This window comes from Pristiophorus japonicus, chromosome 15 (genome assembly GCF_044704955.1).
Source record: "Pristiophorus japonicus isolate sPriJap1 chromosome 15, sPriJap1.hap1, whole genome shotgun sequence".
Classification (NCBI taxonomy): Eukaryota; Metazoa; Chordata; class Chondrichthyes; family Pristiophoridae; genus Pristiophorus; species Pristiophorus japonicus.
This window is the reverse complement of record NC_091991.1, coordinates 157,775,731-157,802,829: the sequence shown is the minus strand read 5'-3', so window position 1 is coordinate 157,802,829 and position 27,099 is coordinate 157,775,731. Positions and strand designations below refer to the sequence as shown.

At 45.4% G+C, this 27,099-nt stretch overlaps 1 protein-coding gene across 3 annotated transcripts; it reads right to left on the bottom strand.

The window, feature by feature from the left end:
• Window positions 1–1,114: 1,114 nt before the first annotated feature.
• On the bottom strand, window positions 1,115–27,051 carry snrnp25 (small nuclear ribonucleoprotein 25). Of its 3 annotated transcripts, none has more exons than XM_070901187.1 (7): window positions 26,894–27,051; window positions 17,240–17,452; window positions 10,989–11,079; window positions 9,567–9,672; window positions 7,938–8,012; window positions 4,377–4,437; window positions 1,115–1,359 (listed from the first exon to the last, which is right to left on the bottom strand). In XM_070901187.1, exons 2-6 carry the CDS (start codon window positions 17,435–17,437, stop codon window positions 4,380–4,382), a joined length of 528 nt encoding a protein of 175 aa, XP_070757288.1. In that variant the 5' UTR covers window positions 17,438–17,452; window positions 26,894–27,051; the 3' UTR covers window positions 1,115–1,359; window positions 4,377–4,379. The 3 variants fall into 3 exon arrangements, with proteins under 3 accessions (XP_070757288.1, XP_070757290.1, XP_070757289.1); XM_070901189.1 differs by having other exon boundaries at window positions 26,956–27,051; XM_070901188.1 differs by having other exon boundaries at window positions 26,825–26,902.
• Window positions 27,052–27,099: the final 48 nt, after the last annotated feature.

The following is a 27,099-nucleotide window of genomic DNA, read 5'->3' as shown; positions in this document are numbered from 1 at the left end:
GGATTTACGGAGGAGTGTGCCAGAAGGGTCTTGGATTTTTGGCCCCAGTATAATTACTTACTCACCAGTATTCTTCTTGTAATGTATTGTAATCTTGGTGAAATATCTAGAGACAGTGCTATTGTCATGTGTCAAAATATTATTATTTTGTTATCCCATTTATTCATGCTCCCTTGAAAGTCCTCGTTTCAAATGGAAAACGAAATTAAAAGCCATAATTTTGGCTACAGATACAGGGGGATAATCTGACCTACTGGTGTAAATCCTCCCCAGAATCTCAGGAATAGAATACCTATGGGGGTCTCCCAATCTCCCGCCGTAACTTTGGCAGAAACCCACGGAATGACAGAACCAGTCATTCTCCGCTAAGTTATGGTGAGAGATCAGGAGAATCTCTGCGTACATTCTACTCCACTGTTTTTAAAGCCTCAAAAGGGCTATTATCACCCAGGACAGTCGTTTGAACAGGTTGAATTTTTACCTTTGTGAACATTATAGGTGCAACGTCCCGAATCCGGAACTCCGAAAACCGGAATTGTCCGAAAACCGTACATTTTGCGCATGTAGATGGAGCCGTCCAGAAATATTATCCGAAAACAGGACATTTTTGAGGCGGCCAAGATGGCGACATCGGGCAGTGATGGATGAGGAAACCGGTAAAAAGTGCAGCGCCGAAGGGTCGCGGGAATCGGCTGGCTGCGAGGAGCAGCGGGAATCGGTGAACGGAGTGAATCGGCAAGCAGCGAGGAGCGGAGGACCTTTGTGAATGTGGCAAAACTCGAAATCCGGCACGGATTTGATCCAGAGGATTCCAGATTTCAGACGTTGTACCTGTACTAATAGAGACAAGCTGAAAGAATAACTGATTTTAAGTGGACATTCTAGCTGTGTCTTTTTAAAAATGATATATACTGCATGCTGCCCAATACTTAAGCTTAAATATCGTTTAATCTGTAAATAAATTCTATAATGATTTTAATCTGTACAAGTCTAGTCGAATGTGTGATAATCCTGTATTCAAACAGATTTAAGACATATTGAGACTATGACATAATCAGATGGTTAGAATGCAAAGAAAAATGCGAATCTCTAAAATACAGACTGAACAATTCAATAAACACTTTATTCTGCTGAAAAACAATTCTGCCAATAGAATACTGTACATAGAATTACAAAGTGACAATCCTAAAAATGTTTTGTTACTTGACCTTTAAAGTTCTAATGAATGATTCAAGTCTGTGTGCTTTTCTTCCTTTACCATAGTTTGATAGAGCAAAGAGCTTTGTCAGAAGCAGAAAGCAAGGAACTGAGCTCTCTCTCTAAAGAACACAATCAGACCACTGTAATAGGTACGTAGATCTGGAAGGGGGGAAAAACAGAAAAGCAGTTGTGTTAGACTTAACTTTTTCCCTTTAAGAATAAAAACACTATTAAAAAAGACACCTCATTGCGAGTCATAAAACTGTAACTGGTTGAAAGTTCAGGCAATCTATAAGGGAAGCTAGAGCTACCACTGACTGCTGCAGGGATTTGAAAGTATGCAGGGTTTCTACCGAATTTACAGTGGTCAAGCTAATTCACACCCAGTGTGTAGATATTTGCCAGCAATCCCCTGCTAAAATCACAGTACCAAACATAGTGGTACATTTTGAAGCCTTAAGCCACTATTTGTCTTTCACCTACTTGATGCTCATCATGTGTCAGATAATGGTATGAAAAAAAAATCAGCATAACTTTTCATATAAAATATTAGCAAAGTAAATTAATCGAGTGCTTCTCTTTTTTTGCCAATTTTCCTCCTTTTGAAGGTGTTGACTCCTCCTGGGGTGTAGTTCCATAGGTGCCGCTCACTCTCTGGTACTTTTCCCAAGTGGCCTTTAGTTGTGTGCAAGCTATTCAACCTCAGAAATATTCTTATCCAACATTCACACATATATGTTTCTAGCATGGATTGTTACATAGAATAAACTGCACAGAAACAGGCCATTTGGCCCAACCAGTCTGTGCTGATGTTTCTACTCCACAAGAGTATCCTCCATTACATCGGCCTCTTCACAGCCTTTCAGCATATATTTCTATTCCCTTTTCGCTCATGTACTCGTCCAGTTTCCTTTGAAAGCATTTAAGCTATTTACCTCAACCACTTCCTGTGGTAGCGAGTTTGATATTTGAACCATTCTCTGAGTAAAGAAATTTCTCATTATTTCCCTACAAGATTTATTAGTAACTATCTTGTATTTATTGCTTTTATTTTTAGATTCTCCCACAAGTGGAAACATTCTCTCTACATCTACCCTATCTAACCCATTCATAATTTTAAAGACCTCTATCAGGTCACCTCTAAGTCTTCACTTTTAAAAAGAAAAAGCCGGAACCTGTTCAATCTTTCCTGCTAGCGGGAATTTATCAGTTCTGGAACCATCCTTATAAATCTTTTTTGCACTTTCTCCAGTGCTTTTATGTCCTTTTTTATAGTTATATTATAGTATAGTATCCATATTTTGTCATTTTTTATAGTATAGTATAGTATCCATATTTTTATTAACATATTTTATCCAATTAAAAGACTTTTGTTCTCCTTTAAGAACATAAGAATTAGGAGCAGGAGTAGGCCATTCGGCCCCTCGAGCCTACTCCGCCATTCAATGAGATCATAGCTGATCTTCTACCTCAACTCCACTTTTCTGCACTATCCCTATATTCCTTGATTCCTTTAATATCCAAAAATCTATCAATCTCGGGCTTGAATATACTCAAAGACTGAGCCTCTACAGCCCTCTGGGGTAGAGAATTCCAGAGATTCACCACCCTCTGAGTGAAGAAGTTTCTCCTCATCTCAGTCCTAAATGGCCGACCCCTTATTCTGAGACTGTGACCCCTGGTTCTAGACTCAGCCAGAGGAAACATCCTCCTTGCATCTACCCTGTCAAGCTCTAAGAATTTTGTAAGTTTCAATGAGATCACCTCTCATTCTTCTAAACTCTAGAGAATATAGGCCGAGTCTGCTCAATCTCTCCTCATAGGACAATCCCCCCAGCGCAGGAATCAGTCTGGTGAACCTTCATTGCACTCCCTCTATGGCAAGTATGTCCTTCCTTAGTTAAGGAGACCAAAACTGTACAGAATACTCCAGGTGCGGTCTCACCAGGGCCTTATATAATTGCAGTAAGACATATTTACTCTTTTCTCAAATCCTCTTGAAATAAAGGCCAACATACCATTTGCTTTCTTAATTGCTTATTGTACCTGCATGTTAACTTTCAGTGATTCGTGTACAAGGACACCCAGGTCCCTCTGAACACCAACACTTCCCAATCTTTCACCATTTAAAAAATACTCTGCTTTCTTAATTAGCAAGCTTGAAAACAGAAACACAATCATTGGACTGAGGTCCTGGGAATTGATCACTCAAAATATTTTGAATTTAGCTAAAAAGCAGAAGCTCATTCCCAGATTTCACTGCCTGAGAAATGTTTCCAGACTCCTGCTAATAGCAAGAGGCTGAATATGACAAGGCTCGTCTTTCCGTTAGCAGTACTTTCAATAAGCTCACAGCTGGATTTCCAAATCATTGTAATGGGATTTCTGTATGAACTCTGACTTATGCATGCAGTAAGACATTAATACAAGAGTGAATCTGCTTCACTTCCCACTAATATTTTTTTAAGTGATTTTCAGTTTCAAGGTACCAACATAATAGAAAAGTTGCAAGCACAGATGTGAATCAAATAGATGCTGATTATCACAGGAAAAAACTAAGCTGGACAGGTGCTGAACTGGGATTGAAACCTTTGTCACTGAATTAAATGCCGATATGCAAAACAGTGAAGATCGTTCTGCCATCCCATTAATGTTAAATTTGAGCCAGTCAGCTTTTAAAGGGGCATCACATTCTGTAAGCAAGCAATCAGGCCTCATCAATTGCAGTACCCTCTACTGCCACACTGGCTAAGATTCCCCACCAGGGACTGGAGACCTTTCCCGTTTGTATGCTTCAGCCACAGACTGGATACACTGGTTGAGCTATGAGGCAGTTTTCTTGAGTGGTTATGATGTCATCTCTCATTAGTTAACTTACTACCTTGTCAATAATGATGTGCACTCAGCCAGTATAAAATAATGAAAGCTTCAAACTGGGATTCTCCTCAATGAAGATACTTACTGTGGCTATTAGTTGAGCATATCTTACTGGATCTGAACTGTAGGGACTCCTTTGGGATGTGACATGTTTGGAGAAACATTGGCTCTGAACAAGAAGGGCTTTATGATAAATTGTATGAACGAGACATGGGAAAGACACAGTGCACTAAAACTTTTCTCCATCTCTTTTAAGTAGAAAATAAACCCCCTAATTCAGAACTGCCAGGATTACCAACCTTTTATTTTTTACGAAGCTTCTTTATGAAGGTAACTTCATCTCGATTCCTTATACCGTAACTGAAAGCGAAACATTTACATTTTAGAATTGAGTAAGCATTTCTTGTTAAGCAAGTTTCCTTGTCCATGCCAATAAGTATGTCAGTTATGCATTAATTGAAGAGACAACAAGAAACCAGGCAGATATACCATGCAAATTGTACCTACTTAAAGCAGTGCCAGAGCTGACAGCTAGCTGATAAAGTAAACAAGATGGTATTCTGGCCTTATGCCTACGGCATTGAATAAATGATTATGGGTTTTCCAACAGATCACAAAATATACTGTGAATAAAGAGGTTTGTTTTTGATTCATTTCAATGTTATCCATTAACTGCGATGAAAACTAATGATCCAATCATGCAATTCAGATAATGTCAAACAACTAGAGCAAAGCTCAACTGATTTATGTTTGCTTTTGAACCCACCTATTATTGTAAGAAGAGAAAGTTTAATATGATTTAATGAGAACATTTTTTAAGAGACAATTTTAAGTTTTGCTATTTATTGGCTAGTGTTTCTGAATGGCCCTGTTAATTACTAAATCTGTGCTTTTTGAGCTATGCTTAACGAGTATTTTCCAAGTTACTATTTTTACCTTTTCCAATGGACAAAAGGGGGAAGGTAAGCATATTCTCCTGGAGTTTAGTTAACTTCAAGATAATGGGCTCAATTTTCCCCAGGAGTTGCTCCGTTTTTTTTGGAGTAGGCTGCTTTTTCTGGCCTAACTTAAAAATCCCAATTTCCCCAATCAATTTGCACCAGCGTAACTCACTTAGTTACTTTTTTTTAGGTTCGTATTTTTTTTCTCAAAAGGGGGCGTTACCAGCCACCTATGCCAGTTCTGGCCATTGAGGCAACTTTGGCCAGCTAATAGTTACTCCATTTCTACTTAGGCCAGAGTATGTGGCCACTTGAGAAAACCCTTACTGAGAGTTAAAAGAAATCAGCGCAGGGAAGTACATCGGAGGCCATTTGGTCTGGGATAGGGGCGGGAAGCGGAGAGGACCTGGACCTGAACCAACCAAACCTTAGGGAACAGACTTGGAGAACCATCCTTCCTTTGCACAATTGAAATACGAATTTAAAAAAAATTAAAGTCCTACCTTCAGCATCAAACTGCAATTCACCTTTCTGCACTCAGCCCGGGAAGGTAGCGGGCCGGTGCGGAAGGCCACTCGGCCTGGGCTAGGGGTGGGAGCAATCGAACAGGGTACAAAAGGAAGCAAGGTTGAAATAGGGCAGGGATAGGGTGGATGATCGGGGGTTCACGCCTTCCCTGTTCCTGGTATATGTAAAATTACAATCTCAGGCCAAGGTAATTAAATTCAAAGATGACACCAAACTAATGGGGCTGTGGGCTTTGAGGAGGCAGCCAGGATCTTACAAAGAAAGCTTCATGTTGTTTGTGGCAAATAAAGTTCAATGGGGACAAATGTACATTGGAAGTAAAAATAGGAAACACTTAAACCCACTCCATTGATTTGTCTTGCAAGTTAAAGAGAGATTACACTGGTGACCAGCTGTTGGGTTTTTTTTGTAAGTAAGAGGAAACTTTAAGAAAAAGACTTTTATAAAGAGCTGTAAGGCAGGAGTTACCTTGGAGCTGCTCCCGCTTCGCACCTGTAACTTCACCGAAAGTGCAGTGGAAACCCTGTTTACAATAGCATCAACTTGCAAATGGCTGATTGCCAATTCGCAGCGCTACTGAGCATGTGCGGCCATTACTATTCTCCACTGCGCATGTGCAGACGTCCCGGCACATTTTCCAGCGCAGAACGCAGGCTCCACTCCCCGAGGCGACTGGCCACGCTGCGCGGCAACAGGGAAGAGGCCAGACAGCGACCAAAGTTGGAACATTTTTTTTTGGAGCATCTCCGGATGCAACTCGGGTAGAAACATAGAAAATAGGTGCAGGAGTAGGCCATTCGGCCCTTCGAGCCTGCACCGCCATTCAATGAGTTCATGGCTGAACATGCAACTTCAGTACCCCATTCCTGCTTTCTCGCCATACGCCTTGATCCCCCTCGTAGTAAGGACTACATCTAACTCCTTTTTGAATATATTTAGTGAATTGGCCTCAACAACTTTCTGTGGTAAATTCCACAGGTTCACCACTCTCTGGGTGAAGAAGTTTCTCCTCATCTCGGTCCTAAATGGCTTACCCCTTATCCTTAGACTGTGACCCCTGGTTCTGGACTTCCCCAGCATTGGGAACATTCTTCCTGCATCTAACCTGTCTAAACCTGTCAGAATTTTAAACGTTTGAGATCCCCTCTCATTCTTCTGAACTCCTGTGAATACAAGCCCAGTTGATCCAGTCTTTCTTGATATGTCAGTCCCGCCATCCCGGGAATCAATCTGGTGAACCTTCGCTGCACTCCCTCAATAGCAAGAATGTCCTTCCTCAAGTTAGGAGACCAAAACTGTACACAATACTCCAGGTGTGGCCTCACCAAGGCCCTGTACAACTGTACTAACACCTCCCTGCCCCTGTACTCAAACCCCTCGCTATGAAGGCCAACATGCCATTTACTTTCTTAACCGCCTGCTGAACCTGCATGCCAACCTTCAATGACTGATGTACCATGACACCCAGGTCTCGTTGCACCTCCCCTTTTCCTAATCTGTCACATAAGTACACTAAAAAACAGACTCGGCCAAAACTGAGCCCAATATGTCTGGCGATTGGAGATTGGGACAGGACAGTCAATCCTCTGTGGCAGACTCAGTAATCCAAGTATAATTGCAGTATACTCGACATTATTGATGACTTTCTAGCCAACTTGGCTCATTTATGGGACCTGATTGATAGACCTGCCATTGTAGGCTGGAATCATTCTCACTCAGTTCCAGATAAGTTTATAACCCAATGCCCCAAAAGGTAGGACGGACCTAGCTGGAAAATCAGCAGGAAGTTTACTTGTATTCTGTACTAAATAGATGCGGGGTTTCAGCTGGTTACGTTCCAGCAGAATCCCTATAGATATGTGGGAGTCCTTCAGTCTTGGTTGTTGCCGACTTGAACCTAAATAGTTTGGTTTGAACTTTCTTTGTATGGTGATGCATTCCTCCACATGTCAGACATTTATGGTCGCTACATTTTCTCTCTGCTTTCTCCAGTCTGTTCTGTTTTACCCAGACTGTTAAGAGGCCTCCTGTCATTTGCCTATTCTATTCTCCTTCTCTTTGGTGGGTGCTAGAACAAACAGGAAAATGATAAAGCAGAGAGAAAATGAGGCAACCTTTTTTCATCATTTTCTGACAACGTACTCTATATTCTTGTACTTTGTCAAAGAATTTCAACATCTATCTTGCAACACAAGAGTTATTCTTGTATTCTTGTCTTCTCAGACTTTCGGCACCAGGTTGACGTACATTTCCATTTTTCTATCAAATAACTTTTGGAAAGATACCTGCATTTTTTAAGTTTTATTCAAAAGATTGATATAAAGCCACTCATTGGTGACCGGGAGGACCTAAGAAGGGAAAGCCATATTCCATAAGCTTGTTAATACTTACTCTTTGAGTTTCATTTTGTCATCCGTTAGCTTCTCTCCATTAAATGTCAGATGGTATGTCCGCCAGATATATTTCCTATAAGTGTCCAATTAGGAAAATATCAAAGAAAACCGTATAATTTGCACTACAACATTACATAGAATTCATTCCATTCATCTTTTCTTCTACACACTAACATGATTATAGTATTGTACTCTAACACCAACAAAAAGAACTCCCAATTCTTCTAGTTAAATTATTTATAAATATAACAGAAATGGAATTGGATAAATACTTGAAGAACAGAAATGGAATTGGATAAATACTTGAAGGAAAAAAATTGCAGAGCTATGGGGAAAGAGCAGGGGAGTGGGACTAATTGAATAGCTCTTTCAAAGAGCTGGCACAGGCACAATGGGCTGAATGGCCTCTTTCTGTGCTGTATGATTCTATGAAATGATTTTTACAGTACGCTTAAAATGTGATGCTTATATTTGGAATGCAAAGTAAGAATTAAACAAACAAGCCTTGGGATTGAGTTAGTTTCAGTTTCTGAACATTACAAGGATAATTTCTAGTCAATTATTCATTTCAGGTTACTTAAGGGAATAGAAATTTCAGGGAATAGAAATTTATTCCAAATTCTTCCTTTCTCTCCCATTTGTTTCTCTAAAGGTTGACTTTTTGAATAATAGAAAATTTATAAGGCTCCTTCCTGGATCCCTCTAATCATCCATTTCTAATGGAAAGAATGCAACAGAAATTTGAAACAAAAACAGAAAATGCTGGAAGTGACACCCATGTAGCACCTATTCAGGGAGAGACTCTCCATACACTCAGCAGGTCAGTCAGTATTTATGGTGAAAACAGATAAGTTAATGTTTTAAAAGCAAAATAGTGCAGATGCTGGAAGTCTGAAATGAAAACAGAAAATGCTGGAAATACTCAGCAGGTCAGGCTGTGGAGCGAGAAACAGAGTTAGCGTTTCAGGTCGATGACCTTCGAATAATGCAGTTCTGATGAAAGGTATTTTCAGTTATTTAAAATTGTGTTACTCACAGGCGGTGGACTAGACACTCTGATTAAAATACTTATTTTTTTGTGATAAACCCACTTTCAGCTGTATTAATCAAACTGCACCAAGTTACCACTCTTAAATATATCAAGGAATTTTTTTTAAAAGCAGAAATATATATATTTTTAAATTACGTTCTAAAACACTGCCCGATTGCATTGGTTCATGGCAGATTTTACGTTCGGCGATATACAAATGTGTCAAGAGAGAAAAAACACTTCTCAAAACCAGCGCAATTTTGGGCACAATTTGCACCCAGATCGCCGAGTGTGTAAAAGCAGAAACTCTACCCCTTCATGTTTACAGCATTGAACCATTAAATATTGCCAAATCTAGAACCACTGTTCAGTACATTTCCCTCACATATTGTTAAATAAAATACAATATCTAAATGTGCCGTTATGTCTATTCCAGGCAGATTAGCATGGTAATAATTGCATAAATAATAAACATTGAAAAACTTTAGCATAGGCTTGAAGGATTAACAGATTACTTTCATTTCGACTTGTCCTCCATATGATGCATCTTTGCACTACCTTAAGAAATGAACACAATGACTATCAAACATAACTTACCAACTAATATACTGTGTTCCTCCTTCACGTTCTTGCTTCAGTTGCACATATCTCTGAATGGCCTTTTTCAGGTCCAGGACAGTGTCATTTTGAATCACAACTACAGCTGAAGAGAGCGAGAGCATGAATTATGGAGCTGCATTTTCGGGACTTTTGCGGTCCGGGTTTCGCCTCGGAGCGCGTGAAATGGGGCGGTGAGGTTTCCTGCACCCTGTCGGGAGCTTCGGGTCGGGTTTTGCGGCGGTACTGGGAAGTGCCGTGCCGGGCGTGCAACGCCTCTCGTTGCGACACCAGTGCAAGTATTGATTCACACCCGACCCGTACGCCCAAAGCGCGCCTCACGATGACCGCCAGGTAAACCAGAGCTTTCCAGCCATGCCGGCGGCGGTGAGGTAGTTAAACTGCAGAAAAGGTAAGTGTGAGTGTTTAGTCTTTAATTTTTTTTTAGCGATTTATGTTGTGGTGGCGTGGGCAATGTCTTGGGAATGGTTCCCCCCACCCACCCACCACCACAAGGCCTCTCTCAGAGCGCTCCAGGCCCTGCACTTTAGTTGGCGAGGTTCCCATAAGTTGTATAACGCCTCCCTTCATGCTGCGCCCATCGCAGGGCCCAGATGGCGAAAATTTCTCAAGAATGCAATCTATTCCCGGACGGTAACTTTTCCGCCCCGCCTCCGTTTTCACCCCGAAAACGGCAAAACCGAAAATCCAGCCCAAAGACCCTAAGCTTACTGCCACAAAACATAAAAACTTAATGGGTTACATTCTCCCTCTGAATGGGCCTAGGAGTGGTCCTGTCATAACAAACAGATGGTAGTTTTAAAAAGCAGGTTGCAGGCAGAATCCAATAGACGCCCTCTCTTTTGTACTGGTGCTAGGTGGCTACTGATGAGGCTTCAGTGTGATAGACTTCACAGCAGGGGAATCTTTCCATCTCCTCTTTGTTCAGAGGTGCTATTGGAGTTGAGGATGAATCGGCAATAGCCTTATCTCCTTTCCAATAGTCTTATTGAGCTCCTTGGGATTGACTCATGACTAGAATCGTATCCTCAAATTACCAGAGCAGAGAAAAAAATGATAGATTACATTTATATAGCATCTTTCACGAAGCGCTTTACAGTCAATGGCATACTTTTGGAGTGCAGTCACTGTTGTAATGCAGGAAACACAGCAGCCAATTTGCGCACAGCAAATTGCAATGTGATAATGATCAGATAATCTGTTTTTGTTATGTTGATTGAGGGATAATTATTGGCCAGGGCAATATTTAGAAAATGATTTAATGATAATTAAGAGTCAGATATACTAAATGACTGAGGACTGTAGGTATTGTAATAAAGTTGCATTATATATGGAACTACCACACCCTAACATTTTCCGAGACAATTGAAAAGATATAAACATGAAAGAAAATGCACTCACGCATAATTTCACCATCTCCTTTCTTTATTTTGACAGTCATTGCCTGCCCATACTCGAGAGCTACCTGAGAATTTATCTCTTCCAAAGTAACCTGAATAAAAACATTTAAGTAATCAGTACTGGTAAATGCTCATCTTGTATCGGCAAGGTCACAACTTGGCATTTTATGACTGTTTTTCCAATGAAAGGATTTGGTGGCAAAAGTTACTTTTACTATTGGGTTTTTTAAAGCACAGCACATATTCAAACATGTTTTCAAAAAATAGGTGGGATGATCAGTAATTAAGATACTAATGTGCTAGTGTTGGGTGTCAAATTTATTTTTTGTCTTGTAATACTCCTATGAAGCGTCTAGGGACGTTTTACTACGTTAAAGGTGCTATATAAATACAAGTTGTTGTTGTTTCCTCATAGAATGTAAAATAATAAGAAATTTGCTAGACTGTCTCGGCAAACACCTCAGAACCAATTCATTGAAAAGCATTTATTTCTATTTTCTGCCGGTAATCAGCAAGAGATTTTAAAAAAACGGTTACTGGGAGAAAGACTAGCCAGGAGAGGATTTTTGAAATAGGAAAACCATCAAGGCAATTACATTCTTAAAAACTGCAAGGAATTCCCCAAGATTAAGAGGTCAGAAATACTGGAGAACAGTTGGAAGTGATCTATTTTAAGTCAAGTATGAGAACCTAATGATGTGGGGAAGCAAGGCATCTTCTTTATCTGTGAGAATGTTTTACTGTTTGAATTAAACGAGTCTGTTCTGACATTCTGTATGCTCATCGTACTGTGAATTAAGGCAGCTTATAGATTCAGCTCATTAAATGTTTGGTTGATCTGCCTTCAGGAAGATTGAAGCACACGTGTGAAAGAAACAAATATCTGGTCCGGTCACAAGGAGATATTATTGTTACAACCTCAAGTTATGGTATCGTACAAGTAGATATTGGGTACTACAAATCAACTCCTATAAAAGTAAGACTCTCGGGAGGAGAAATTCGGTTGCGCCTGTGTTGTGGTGTTAATCGAGGCGGAGCAGTGTTTTTATGTGTCAGATTTGGTCGAAGAGCTGACAGGGGCAATAAATCAGCCATTGCACACCAGAGCTGGGGGGATACTAACAAAAATGCCGCCGCTAAATTTAACCGAGTCATTGCACATGCGCCAAACTCCGATTCAGATCCCGGGAAAAACCGAGTCTTAAAGGCGTGGCATAGTAATGCACCCATTAAAGTTTTCAAAATCACTATTTCTCAAGCTGAACTGTTATTTCTGTCTGTCGCTGCAAACTCGGAGGCTCGCGCACCGTGCGCTGTGTAAACGTTGCACTGACTGTGACCTCCGAGGGTAGCATTTCCTCATCCCTTTAAGTAGCCTCTAGTTAATGACTCTGCAAGCCTGTATGACTGTTTTTCCAGCCGTTGTTCCAGGAATACGTCATGATCGGAGTGATCGCCAGCAGCCAGGCGCTACTGGTTTGCACCACTGGTGAGCTTCTGATGAATTTTCAGTCGGAGCGCTAAACGCTGCACTCCCATTAATGCCCCCTCTGGCCACTAACTGTGGCATTCGACAACTGAAAATCCAGCCCTCAGACTGTTTACAGAAACAACCTTCGGCACTAAACCCAGAGAAGGTATCGACAGCAGACCCAAATTTGTAATATCCATCTTTAAACACAGCTGAAAAAATAATAGAATGACGAAGTGAAGATTTAGTCTGGAATCATAGATAGAATCTTACTGCACAGGAGGGCGATCTTTGAAAAAGCTGTCCAATTTATTTCCACACCCCAGCTTTTTCCCCATAACCCTGCAAATTAGTTCTCTTCAAATATTTATCCAATTGTCTTTTGAAAGTTCCTATGGAATCTGATTGTACCACCTTTTCAGGTAGTGCGTTTCAATCATAACAACATCGTGTGTGAAAACATTTCTCCTCATTTCCCCTCTAGTTCTTTTGCCAATTATTTTAAATCCATGACCTCTGATTACCCACCTGTTTGCCAGGGGAAAACATTTCTCCCTACTTGCTCTATCAAAACCCCTCATAATTTTGAATACCTCTATTAGGTCTCCCTTAACTTTCCCTGCTCTAAAGAGAACAATTCCAGCTTCTCCAATCTATCCACATAGCTGAAGGTCCTCATCCCTGGTATCACCCTGTTAAACCCCCTTTGTACCCTTTCCAAGACATTGACATCCTTTCTAAAGTGTGGTGCCCAGAATTGTACACAATACTCCAGCTAAGGCCTAACCAGTGATTTGTAAATGTTTAACATGACTTCCTTGTTTTTGTATTCAATGCCCCATTCACAAAGCCAAGTATTCCATATGCTTTCTTAACCACCTTTCAAATTGCCCTGCCACCTTCAAAGATTTGTGAATAAGCACCCCCAGGTCCCTCAGCTCTTACAACCCCCTCAAAATAGTACCATTTAGATTATATTGCCTCTATTTTGTTCCTCCCAAAATGCATTACTTCACACTTATCTGCATTAAATTGCATCTGCCATGTGTCGTCCTATTTCATCAATCTATCTATGCCCTCCTGAAGTTCGCTACTATCCTACTCACTATTTACTATGTTGCCAAGTTTTGTATAATCCGCAAACTTCGAAATTGTACTCCGTGTATACAAGTGCTCATCATTTATAAACAAAAAGAAAAGCATTGGTCCGAATATCGACCCCTGGGGATTCCCACTGTCTACTTCTCTCCAGAAAAACATCAGTTCACCACCACTCTCTGCCTCCTATCCCTTAGCCAATTACGTACCCAAGTTACCACCGTACCTTTAAAGCCATGTGATCCTATTTTCCAAATAAGCCATGTTTGATTCCGTCCTCATCATAATTCCAGGCATATGAACTTCAAGCAGGGGTCACCGCCACAGGCATTGTTCCATGTAATTTTTTGGGGGTCGTGCAGCCTCTAACGGGCTGTGTGGCCCTCTCAAAAGTCCACGCATGTGTGTTTTTTTCAACTTAAAAGCTGGCTCATGGTTGCGCGGAACCCCTGGAGCGCTACGTGGCCGTGCAGCTTAAAGGGAACATTGGTCACTGGGTGGCAAACAGGAGTGGGAATCATGCCCATTTGTCCTTAAGCTATGACACAGAGGTCAATTGTAGCATCCTCAGCCTGAGAGCAGTTAACTCAGCACCGAACAGGAATTGAATCTGGGACCTGCCTGACCATTATGTCTCCGCTATTCACTAAATCAATTCACTAATCCATCAGGGAAAATACATTAGTGAAACTGTTGAATTGAATGTTTATTCTATGAGTGGAGCGGACCGGATAACGGAAGAAGTGGAGATATTTAGGTTACAGAAAACCTCCATTAGAATTGGAATAAACAAGGTATTCAACAACTTCACCATTAGCATTCCATCTTTAAAACATAAATGTTTGATTTGTGTGGCATATTTAAATTCAAAAGAAACCTATTTACTCGATGATTTTTGTGTGATGTGGGTACAATACAACATGTAGTGGCACTTGGGAATACTTCCACGTAGTTCTCATCTGTTGCCATTTGGTCAAAGAATATACAGGATAGAATATATGCCCAAGCTGACTATTATGACTTGGTGGTGGGAGGTGGGAGGTATATTTTGTTTACGGGGTATTTTTTCAAGTTTATTATAAATTGTATGTGCTAGTTATTTTGAGGGGGGGTGCGGGGAGCGGTGTGGCAGAAGAAGTCAGCTGTACATAGTAGCATTTAAGTTTCTTTGGGCCCAAGTTTCGGGCCTCGCCTAGAACGGCGCAGCCCCGACCTGGACGCCCATTTTTCACGCCCGAAAGTGCGCCTAAAAAATACTTAGATTCTCCGGCTCCCTGCAGGTCTTCTGGAGCTGGACGCAGCGCAGCACGAGCTGTGGGGGGCGGAGCCAGGTCCCTGCGCTGAAAACAGTGCCGGGACCTCTGCACAGGCGTGCTACAGTGGGCGCGCATATGCAGTAGCTCCAGGCGGCCAAAACTGTGAGGGAGGGGCCCGAAGCACGCAGCCCCTAGCCCTGGCCGAATGGGCTCACTGGGGCGGCGTAGATCAGGCTGCACCTCCCACGCCCAGCTTCTGCTTCCTCCCTTCAGCTGGCTCTCTCAAATCCCCCCCCGACCCGACCCCCGCTCCCACCCCCACTTATCTTTAACTCCGGTGCCGGGGGTGGGCCCTGCCCGAAGTCTTGGGCCGGATCGATCGCTCTATCTATCTCTCTCTCCTCCCCTTTCTCCCCTCCTTCCTCCCCCTCCCTCCCTCCGTCCCTCCCTCTCGCTGTCAGAAACACAGACACTGACAGACAGAGAGTGAGAGACACACACACAGATAGACAGAGAGATAGAGACACTGACAGAGACACACTGGGGGGTGGGGGGCTCCCGGTGCTGCAGTCGGTAAGTAGAAAATGTTTTATTTATTGATTTTTTAATTTTAATTAATTTTTTTGATTGATTTATTGGTTGATTTATTGATATATTTATCATTTATTATTGATGATGGCTCTTTATTTGTAAAACTGAAGTGTTTAATGTTTGTAAACTTCCCTTTAAACCCCCGCCCCCATTCCCTACGCCTGATTTGTAACCTACGCCTGATTTTCTAAGTGTAGGCAAGGTTTTTCTGAGCGTACAAAAATCTACACTTACTCCATTCAAAGTTAATTTGGAGTAAGTTTTCACTGCCTAAACTTTCAAAACGGGTGTAAGTGGCCGGACTCGCCCCCTTTTGAAAAAAAAAATCTGTTCCAAACTGAAACTGTCCAAACTGAAACTGTTCTAACTGACTAGAACTGGAGCAAACTAAATGCCGAGAATTGCAATTTCTAAGATACTCCATTCTAAACCAGTTGCTCCAAAAAAACAGGAGCAACTCAGGCCGAAACTTGGACCCTTTGTCCTATTGTTGATGTTCCAGATGTCATGGATACAACCGACCCTGCTAATGGCAAGAGTGAGTTCACAGTTAAAATTTATTTTAAGCTGTTACTGGAAGTAATTCCGGTTCTTAGCTGCATACAAGGAATAAATGATTTAATCAACATATGCCATTGTGGCTCACCTACACTCCATACATTGCTTTAGAATTAATTTCCAAATTCAGATGCAAGTATAATGTAGACTAAGTTACTTCAATCTAGATTTGAAATGACTGTGTATTACAAATGTTGATAAAGCAACACAATGCAGGCCTTGTACTCTGCAATACTAACTCATTCAAAACAAACAGACATTATACCGGGCTATATTCATACATTTCAACCATGTTAACTGGTTGTTAAGAAAGATAAGCGATTAGAAAAGTTCACTGGCACTTTGGAGCTTAATCCTGCGATATACAAACTCGCTCAAATGGCATCGAATTGTATTTTGAATAACCTCAATGTTTTACTTTATTAACTCATGTTTACCATTTTCTATTCTTTAATGAGGCTCCCCCTTGGCCACCTTCTTTCCAGACTGCAAAAATTAGATATCTTAATCTTCCCTTGCAGTTCATCGCGTTACCCTTGTGATTAGTCATGTTGATCTTTTCTTCACTCTTTCTAATGCTGGGGCAACTTATTTGTGGGGTGAAAATGGAGATCTCTGGGAGAAGTATAAGAATTTGCTGAATCTGGGTTAAATGAATATCAGCAGTACAAAGAAAACCCTAGAGGTGAGGGAAGCTAAAGATGCCAAGCACAAAGTTCTTCCAGTTTCATAATACGAGCAATTAGAAAGAAAGCTAGAAACATACTCCTTTCTTTTACCCTATAGCCTTTATATTGTTTCATATTTTAATTGCTTATTCAGCCATTTTGAAGAATGCTCAAAAATTAGTTTAAAAGTGTTCCATCTTTTTTGACTGAGATACCTTTTAGTAATACTTCGCAGTTGCATTTTTCCCCGTTTTTCTTTCATTGCTTTGAAGTTTATCTTTTTAAAATCATTTACATATTTATCACCGTCTCTGCTGGAGCTCATCTTTAAATGTAATAAGATTACTGGTTCAAACTGAGGATGTACAGAACATTCATTTTGTATGTTTAGTTAAAATTATTTTGATCAGATTATACCACCAATTTATATCCTTAACAAAGATTACAGGCACAAAGACACTTTGCTGCAGTTCTGATGTATCAGAATAAGATTTCCATTGGTTAGGCACTGTTTACCTGCATATATCTTAAAAGTTATCACCAAATAAAGTGTTTATTATATATGTACGAATGTTAAGATTAGTTTTTGATTCATTTAAATCGTACGCACCTGAATGGGCAGATCACACAGCAAAGGATCCTGGACTATCATGGTCAGCCCTTCCTGAAACAAATCCAAGATTTCTGCGTGTGATAACTCTTCCTCATCTTCTGCAGCTTCTTCAGCTTTTTCTCGATTGTCTATTGCAAAATGTTCTTCCTCCTTAATGCTGATGGGTGGAGTCTTCTCTTTAATGTCATCAGTCATCCTGAATCAGTAAATCTTGAAATGGGATTAGAACAATGTCTACAAAGTCAGCATTTTTGGACGTAACCTTCAAGTAACATTTTGCAACCACACAAAATACAATTCAATTCTTCCACACATCAAATTCTTTTTAACTTCACAAAGATGTGTGAACTATAGTAATTAAGACGGTTAATTCGTGAAACTGTTTATTCTTGTAGGAAATAAAACCTCGCTTCATATTACTTTAATCAGTACTGACTGAAAAAGACTTGCATTTATATAGTGCTTTCACGACCACTGGTCGTCTCAATGCACTTTACATCCAATGAAATACTTTTGAAGTGTAGTCACTGTTGCAATGTAGAAAAAGCGGTAGCCAATTTACACACAGCAAGCTCCCACAAACAGCAATGTGATAATAACCAGATAATCTGTTTTTGTTATGTTGATTGAGAGATTAATATTGGCCAGGACATCAGGGATAACTCTCCTGCTCTTCTTCGAAATAGTCCCATTGGGTTCTTTTATGTACGCTTGAGAGCAGGTGGGGAGTAGATTTAATGCCTCATCCAAAAGATGGCACCTCCGACAGTGCAGTGCTTCCTCAGCACTGCACTAGAGTGTCAGCCTAGATTTTTGTTGTGTGCTCAAACCTTGGAGTGGGGACTCAAAACCGTGACCTCCACCATCTGGAAGGACAAGGGCAGCATGCATATAATAACAGGTACTATGAGGCCAACCAACATGGCCTAGCTGCTCGTCCTGTCTAATATTGCACCTCCTGACATCAGGCGACAGGTCGCTATGTGGAATCTGCTCTTCAAAGTGAAGACATGCCACATCTATCCCTGTTTAACATTACAACAGTGACTTCCCTAAGTGGAGGAAGAGCATCCGGGAGGGTGCTGAGCACCTCGAGTCTCGTCACCAAGAGCATGCAGAAACCAAGCGCAGACAGCGGAAGGAGTGTGCGGCAAACCAGACTCCCCACTCAGCCTTTCCTTCAACAACTGTCTGTCCCACCTGTGACAGAGACTATAATTCCCGTATTGGACTGTACGGTCGCTTGAGAACTCATTTTTAGAGTGGAAGCAAGTCTTCCTCGATTTCAAGGGACTGCCTATGTTGATGATGATGATGATGATGATGATGACTACACTTCAAAAGTACTTCATTGACTGTAAAGCACTTTGAGCCGTCCGGTGGTTGTGAAAGGCGCTACATAAAACATGCATGTATTATAGCATATGTTGTAGTGGACTGAGCAACTCAAGGCAATTCCTCTAAGGAATCTAGATAACACCTCCAGGTTGTGCACTAGGTGGCAAGAGCAACCTTCAAACGTAGCCAGTGTCTTTTTAGTGGCAGATCCAGCAGTCCAGCTCCTGGTTGTGACCTATCACACCATCTATGGGTAAAACTTAACTGTTTCAGTTGTGGAAAGATCATATGTTCATTGGATATATTCAAGAGGGAGTTAGATATGGCCCTTATGGCTAAAGGGATCAAGGGGTATGGAGAGAAAGCAGGAAAAGGGTACTGAGGTGAATGATCAGCCATGATCTTATTGAATGGTGGTGCAGGCTCAAAGGGCCTACTCCTGCACCTATTTTCTATGTTTCTATGTAAATGACTACAGGTGGAGCCTCCGTGACTGCCTCATTTGCTGTGGCCAGTTAGAAAATACAAGCCCCATCCGTGCAGGCTGCACGTGTCGACAAGAGTTTCTTGGTTCTCCAACGGAATTGCACAATAGCCTTCTCTCCGCTATTTACGAGGTAGGACACTTAGACTAGCACGCATGACTTGACAGTCTTTCTAAGTGCAATGGCTATAAATAAGTTAACTATTGGTGCCGTCCTCTTCCTCATCTATCAAGCACCTCAAAGCTGCTGCCCCCTTGCACCTCTTGCCTTTATTGATCATTGCTCCATCACCTTCCATCTTTTTAACCCTCTGTGCCAATTTTTCAGTTGGACACAATGGATACAATGTAAAACTCTTTTGGATTCTTTGTAAAGGGCAGAACTAGTAATACCAGCTGACCGTGATCAACTTAAAATTGGGGGGGGGAGGGGGGGGGGGAGAGAAGAGAGGAGGAATCAAAAGGTGCATATGTGCATAAAACCCCTAAATATATTCTTCTTTTAACTCCAGCAGACTGTTAACTTTTGCTCCAATCACTCATTATTCAGTTCTGGTGCCTCTCACTGCCCTGTAATGGATCACATCCACCACTGTGATACTTATACATCCAGACAAATAATACTACAAACATAATCTAATGAAATGTAAACAAACAATTCAAATATTCCTTAGTGCTGAATAGAAAATAAATATCTCCCTTCCAAAGTCTCTTCCAAAGTATTTTGTGTGTGTGTCTCCCTCTCTCTCTCTGGGCATGTCTCTCTCTCTCTCACTGTGTGTGTGTGTGTGTGTGTGTGTGTCTCTCTCTCTCTCTCTCTCTCACTCTCACTGGGCGTATCTCTCTCTCACTGTGTGTGTGTGTGTGTGTAAAAAATATAGAAACATAGAAAATAGGTGCAGGAGTAGGCCATTCGGCCCTTCGAGCCTGCACCACCATTCAATGAGTTCATGGCTGAACATGCAACTTCAGTACCCTATTCCTGCTTTCTCGCCATACCCCTTGATCCCCTAGTAGTAAGGACTACATCTAACTCCTTTTTGCATATATTTAGTGAATTGGCCTCAACAACTTTCTGTGATAGAGAATTCCACAGGTTCACCACTCTCTGGGTGAAGAAGTTTCTCCTCATCTCGGTCCTAAATGGCTTACCCCTTATCCTTAGACTGTGATCCCTGGTTCTGGACTTCCCCAACATTAATAAGAACATAAGAATTAGGAACAGGAGTAGGCCATCTAGCCCCCCGAGCCTGCTCCGCCATTCAACAAGATCATGGCTGATCTGGCTGTGGACTCAGCTCCACTTACCCGCCCGCTCCCCATAACCCTTAATTCCCTTATTGGTTAAAAATCTATATCTGTGACTTGAATACATTCAATGAGCTAGCCTCAAATGCTTCCTTGGGAAGAGAATTCCACAGATTCACAACCCTCTGGGAGAAGAAATTCCTTCTCAACTCGGTTTTAAATTGGCTCCTCCATATTTTGAGGCTGTGTCCCCTAGTTCTAGTCTCCCCGACCAGTGGAAATAACCTCTCTGCCTCTATCCTGTCTATCCCCTTCATTATTTTAACTGTTTCTATAAGATCACCCCTCATCCTTCTGAACTCCAACAAGTAAAGACCCAGTCTACTCAATCTATCATCATAAGGTAACCCCCTCATTTCCGGAATCAGCCTAGTGAATCGTCTCTGTACCCCTTCCAACCCCTCATTTCCGGAATCAGCCTAGTGAATCGTCTCTGTACCCCTTCCAAAGCTAGTATATCCTTCCAAAAGTGTGACCAAAACTGCACGCAGTACTCCAGGTGCGGCCTCACCAATACCCTGTACAGTTGTAGCAGGACCTCCCTGCTTTTGTACTCCATCCCTCTCGCAATGAAGGCCAACATTCCATTCGCCTTCCTGATTACCTGCTGCACCTGCAAACTAACTTTTTGGGATTCATGCACAAGGACCCCCAGGTCCCTCTGCACCGCAGCATGTTGTAATTTCTCCCCATTCAAATAATATTCCCTTTTACTGTTTTTTTCCCCCTCCAAGGTGGATGACCTCACATTTTCCGACATTGTATTCCATCTGCCAAATCTTAGCCCATTCGCTTAACCTATCTAAATCACTTTGCAGCCTCTCTGTGTCTTCTACACAACCCGCTTTCCCACTAATCTTTGTGTCATCTGCAAATTTTGTTGCACTACACTCTGTCCCCTCTTCCAGATCATCTATGTATATTGTAAACAGTTGTGGTCCCAGCACCGATCCCTGTGGCACACCACTAACCACTGATTTCCAACCCGAAAAGGACCCATTTATCCTGACTCTCTGCTTTCTGTTTGCCAGCCAATTCTCGATCCATGCTAATACATTTCCTCTGACTCCGCGTACCTTTATCTTCTGCAGTAACCTTTTGTGTGTAACCTTATCGAATGCCTTTTGAAAATCTAAATACACCACATCCATCATTACACCTCTATCCACCATGCTCGTTATATCCTCAAAGAATTCCAGTAAATTAGTTAAACATGATTTCCCCTTCATGAATCCATGTTGCGTCTGCTTGATTGCACTATTCCTATCTAGATGTCCCGCTATTTCTTTCCTAATTGATAGCTTCAAGCATTTTCCTCACGACAGATGTTTAACTAACCGGCCTATAGTTACCTGCCTTTTGACTGCCCCCTTTTTTTTTTTAAACAGAGGCGTTACATTAGCTGTTTTCCAATCCGATGGCACCTCCCCAAAGTCCAGAGAATTTTGGTAGATTATAACGAATGCATCTGCTATAACTTCCGCCATCTCTTTTATTACCCTGGGATGCATTTCATCAGGCCCAGGGAACTTGTCTACCTTGAGTCCCATTAGCCTGTCCAGCACTACCCCCCCTAGTGATAGTGATTGTCTCAAGGTCCTGCCTTCCCACATTCCCGTGACCAGCAATTTTTGGCATGGTTTTTGTGTCTTCCACTGTGAAGACCGAAGCAAAATAATTGTTTAAGATCTCAGCCATTTCCACATTTCCCATTATTAAATCCCCCTTCTCATCTTCTAAGGGACCAACATTTACTTTAGTCACTCTTATCCGTTTTATATATCGGTAAAAGCTTTTACTATCTGTTTTTATGTTTTGCGCAAGTTTACTTTCGTAATCCATCTTCCCCTTCTTTATTGCTTTCTTAGTCATTCTTTGCTGTCGTTTAAAATTTTCCCAATCTTCTAGTTTCCCACTAACCTTGGCCACCTTATACGCATTGGTTTTTAATTTTATACATACAAACCAAGGAAATAAAGGAGAGTATGTATTTATATGTGTCTCTCTCTCTCTCTCTTGCTGTCTGTGTGTGTGTGTCTCGGTCTCTCTTTCTATCTCACTGTGTGTGTCTCTCTTTCTCACTGTGTGTGTGTTTCTCTGTGCATGTGTGTCTGTGCCTCTCTCTGTCTCTCACTGCGTGCGTCTCTCTCACTTTGTGTTTGTATGCCTGTGTCTCTCTCTGTCACTCCACATTCACTCACTGCCCGCCCCCCCCACCCATTCACTCACTCACCGCCCCCCACCCATTCACTCACCGCCCCCCCCCATTCACTCACTCTCCCCCCACCCATTCACTCACTTCCCCCCACCCATTCACTCACTTCCCCCCCCATTCACTCACTTCCCCCCCCCATTCACTCACTTCCCCCCCAATTCACTCACTCCCCCCCCCTAATTCACTCACTCCCCCCCCCTAATTCACTCACTTCCCCCCCCCCAATTCACTCACTTCCCCCCCCCCAATTCACTCACTTCCCCCCCCCAATTCACTCACTTCCCCCCCCCAATTCACTCACTTCCCCCCCCCAATTCACTCACTCACTCTCCCCCCATTCACCCCCCCCATTCACTCACTCACTCCCACCCCCCCCATTCACTCACTCACTCCCCCCCCCATTCACTCACTCACTCCTCCCCCCCCATTCACTCACTCACTCTCCTCCCCCCATTCACTCACTCACTCTCCTCCCCCCATTCACTCACTCACTCTCCTCCCCCCCCATTCACTCACTCACTCTCCTCCCCCCCCCATTCACTCACTCACTCTCCTCCCCCCCATTCACTCACTCACTCTCCTCCCCCCCCCCATTCACTCACTCACTCTCCTCCCCCCCCCCATTCACTCACTCACTCTCCTCCCCCCCCCATTCACTCACTCACTCTCCTCCCCCCCCCATTCACTCACTCACTCTCCTCCCCCCCATTCATTCACTCACTCTCCCACCCCCCCATTCACTCACTCACTCTCCCACCCCCCCATTCACTCACTCTCCCACCCCCCCATTCACTCACTCACTCTCCCCCCCATTCACTCACTCACTCTCCCACCCCCCCATTCACTCACTCTCCCCCCCCATTCACTCACTCTTCCCCCCCCCATTCACTCACTCTCCCCCCCCATTCACTCACTCTTCCCCCCCCCATTCACTCACTCTTCCCCCCCCCCCATTCACTCACTCTTCCCCCCCCCCCATTCACTCACTCTTCCCCCCCCCCATTCACTCACTCTCCCCCCCCCCCATTCACTCACTCTTCCCCCACCCCCACTCACACTCCTCCCCCCCCCATTCACTCACTCTCCCCCCCCATTCACTCACTCACCTCCCCCCCCCATTCACTCACTCCTCCCCCCCCATTCACTCACTCACTTTCCCCCCCATTCACTCACTCACTTTCCCCCCCCATTCACTCACTCACTTCCCCCCCCTTTCACTCACTCACTTCCCCCCCATTCACTCACTCACTTCCCCCCCCATTCACTCACTCACTTCCCCCCCTTCACTCACTCACTTCCCCCCCCCATTCACTCACTTCCCCCCCCTCATTCACTCACTTCCCCCCCCCCATTCACTCACTCCACCACCCCCCCCACCCACCCAATCCCCCCCACCCTCTCCCCCCCACCCTCTCCCCCCCCCCCCACCCACCCATTCCCCCCACCCACTCCCACCCCCACCCCCCCCACCCACACACTCCCCCCCCCCACCCACCCACTCCCCCCCCCCACCCACCCACTCCCCCCCCCCACCCCTCCCCCCCCCCCACCCACCCACTCCCCCCCACCCACCCACTCACTCCCCCCCCCCCCACCCACCCACTCACTCCCCCCCCCCCACCCACCCACTCACCCCCCCCCCCACCCACCCACTCACTCCCCCCCCCCCCACCCACCCACTCACTCCCCCCCCCCCACCCACCCACTCACTCCCCCCCCCCCACCCACCCACTCACTCCCCCCCACCCACCCACTCACTCCCCCCCCCCCACCCACCCACTCACTCCCCCCCCCCCACCCACCCACTCACTCCCCCTCCCCCCACCCACCCACTCACTCACTCCCCCCCCCCCCCACCCACTCACTCACTCCCCCCCCCCCCCCACCCACCCACTCACTCCCCCCCCCCCCACCCACCCACTCCTCCCCCCCCCCCCACCCCACCCACTCACTCCCCCCCCCCCCACCCACCCACTCACTCCCCCCCCCCCACCCACCCACTCCCCCCCCCACCCACCCACTCCCCCCCCCCACCCACCCACCCACTCCCCCCCCACCCACCCACCCACTCCCCCCCCCACCCACCCACCCACCCACTCCCCCCCCCACCCACCCCCCCCCCACCCTTTCACTCCCCCCCACCCATTCACTCACTCCCCCCCATTCACTCACTCCCCCCCCCACCCACCCATTCACTCACTCCCCCCCCACCCACCCATTCACTCACTCCCCCCCACCCACCCATTCACTCACTCCCCCCCCACCCACCCATTCACTCACTCCCCCCCCACCCACCCATTCACTCACTCCCCCCCACCCACCCATTCACTCACTCCCCCCCCCACCCACCCATTCACTCACTCCCCCCCCCACCCACCCATTCACTCACTCCCCCCCCACCCACCCACCCATTCACTCACTCCCCCCCCCACCCACCCACCCATTCACTCACTCCCCCCCCACCCACCCATTCACTCACTCCCCCCCCCACCCACCCATTCACTCACCTCCCCCCCCCACCCACCCATGCACTCACTCCCCCCCCCACCCACCATTCACTCACTCCCCCCCCCACCCACCCATTCACTCACTCCCCCCCACCCACCCATTCACTCACTCCCCCCCCCCACCCACCCATTCACTCACTCCCCCCCCACCCACCCATTCACTCACTCCCCCCCCACCCACCCATTCACTCACTCCCCCCCCCACCCACCCATTCACTCACTCCCCCCCCACCCACCCATTCACTCCCCCCCCCACCCACCCATTCACTCACTCCCCCCCAACTCACTCACTCACTCCCCCCCCATTTCACTCACTCACCCCCCCCATTCACTCACTCCACTCCCCCCCCATTCACTCACTCCCCCCCCCATTCACTCACTTCCCCCCCCCATTCACTCACTTCCCCCCCCCATTCACTCACTTCCCCCCCCCATTCACTCACTTCCCCCCCCATTCACTCACTTCCCCCCCCATTCACTCACTTCCCCCCCCCCATTCACTCACTTCCCCCCCCATTCACTCACTTCCCCCACCCATTCACTCACTTCCCCCACCCCATTCACTCACTTGCCCCCCCATTCACTCACTTCCCCCCCCCATTCACTCACCTTCCCCCCCCATTCACTCACTTCCCCCCCCATTCACTCACTCCCCCCCCCATTCACTCACTTCCCCCCACCCCATTCACTCACTGCCCCCCCCATTCACTCACTTGCCCCCCCATTCACTCACTTGCCCCCCCCATTCACTCACTCTCACTCCCCCTCACTCACTCCCACTCCCCCCACCCCCCATTCACTCACTCCCACTCCCCGCCACCCATTCACTCACTCATTCCCCCCACCCCCCATTCACTCACTCATTCCCCCCACCCCCCATTCACTCACTCACTCCCCCCCCACTCACTCACTCCCCCACCCCAATTCACTCACTCCCCCCCCAATTCACTCACTCCCCCCCCCCAATTCACTCACTCACTCCCCCCCCCAACTCACTCACTCACTCCCCCCCCCAACTCACTCACTCACTCCCCCCCCCAACTCACTCACTCACTCCCCCCCCCAACTCACTCACTCACTCCCCCCCCCAACTCACTCACTCACTCCCCCCCCCATTCACTCACTCCCACTCCCCCCACCCCCCCATTCACTCACTCCCACTCCTCCCACCCCCCCATTCACTCACTCCCACCACCCCCCCATTCACTCACTCCCACTCCCCCCACCCCCCCATTCACTCACTCCCACTCCCCCCACCCCCCCTTCACTCACTCCCACTCCCCCCCCTTCACTCACTCCCCCCATTCCCATTCACTCACTCCCCCCCCATTCACTCACTCCTCCCCCATTCACTCACTCCTCCCCCCCATTCACTCACTCATCCCCCCCATTCACTCACTCACTTTCACTCACTCACTCACTCCCCCACTTTCACTCACCCCCTCACTCCCCCACTTTCACTCACCCCCTCCCCTTCACTCACTCCCCTCCCCTTCACTCACTCACTCACCTTCCCTCCCCTCCCCTCACTCACTCCCCTCACTCACTCACTCCCCTTCACTCCACTCACTCCCCTCCCCTCCCCTCCCCTCCACTCACTCCCCTCCCCTCCCCTCCACTCACTCCCCTCCCCTCCCCTCCACTCACTCCCCTCCCCTCCCCTCCCCTCCACTCACTCCCCTCCCCTCCCCTCCCCTCCCCTCCACTCACTCACTCCCCTTCCCTCTCACCATCCGGAGCTGGTCTCAAATTGTGCAACCGAAAAACGAACCCCCGGGAAAAGATCACCCTTAACCTACTCTTCTCACAGCTCTTTCTGGTCATCTCAAAGTGTATTTACTGAAACCAATGAAAGATTTGCCTGTCGTTTTTTAAAGTAAATTCCGCTCCGTGCGATAAAACGAACGCCCGGTGACCAGAGCGGCGGCGCACGGTCCCGGGCCGCGGCGAGTGGGATTTGCCGGAACCGGTGTGAAGCGCGCGGCCGCGGGAGGGGTGAAGGGTG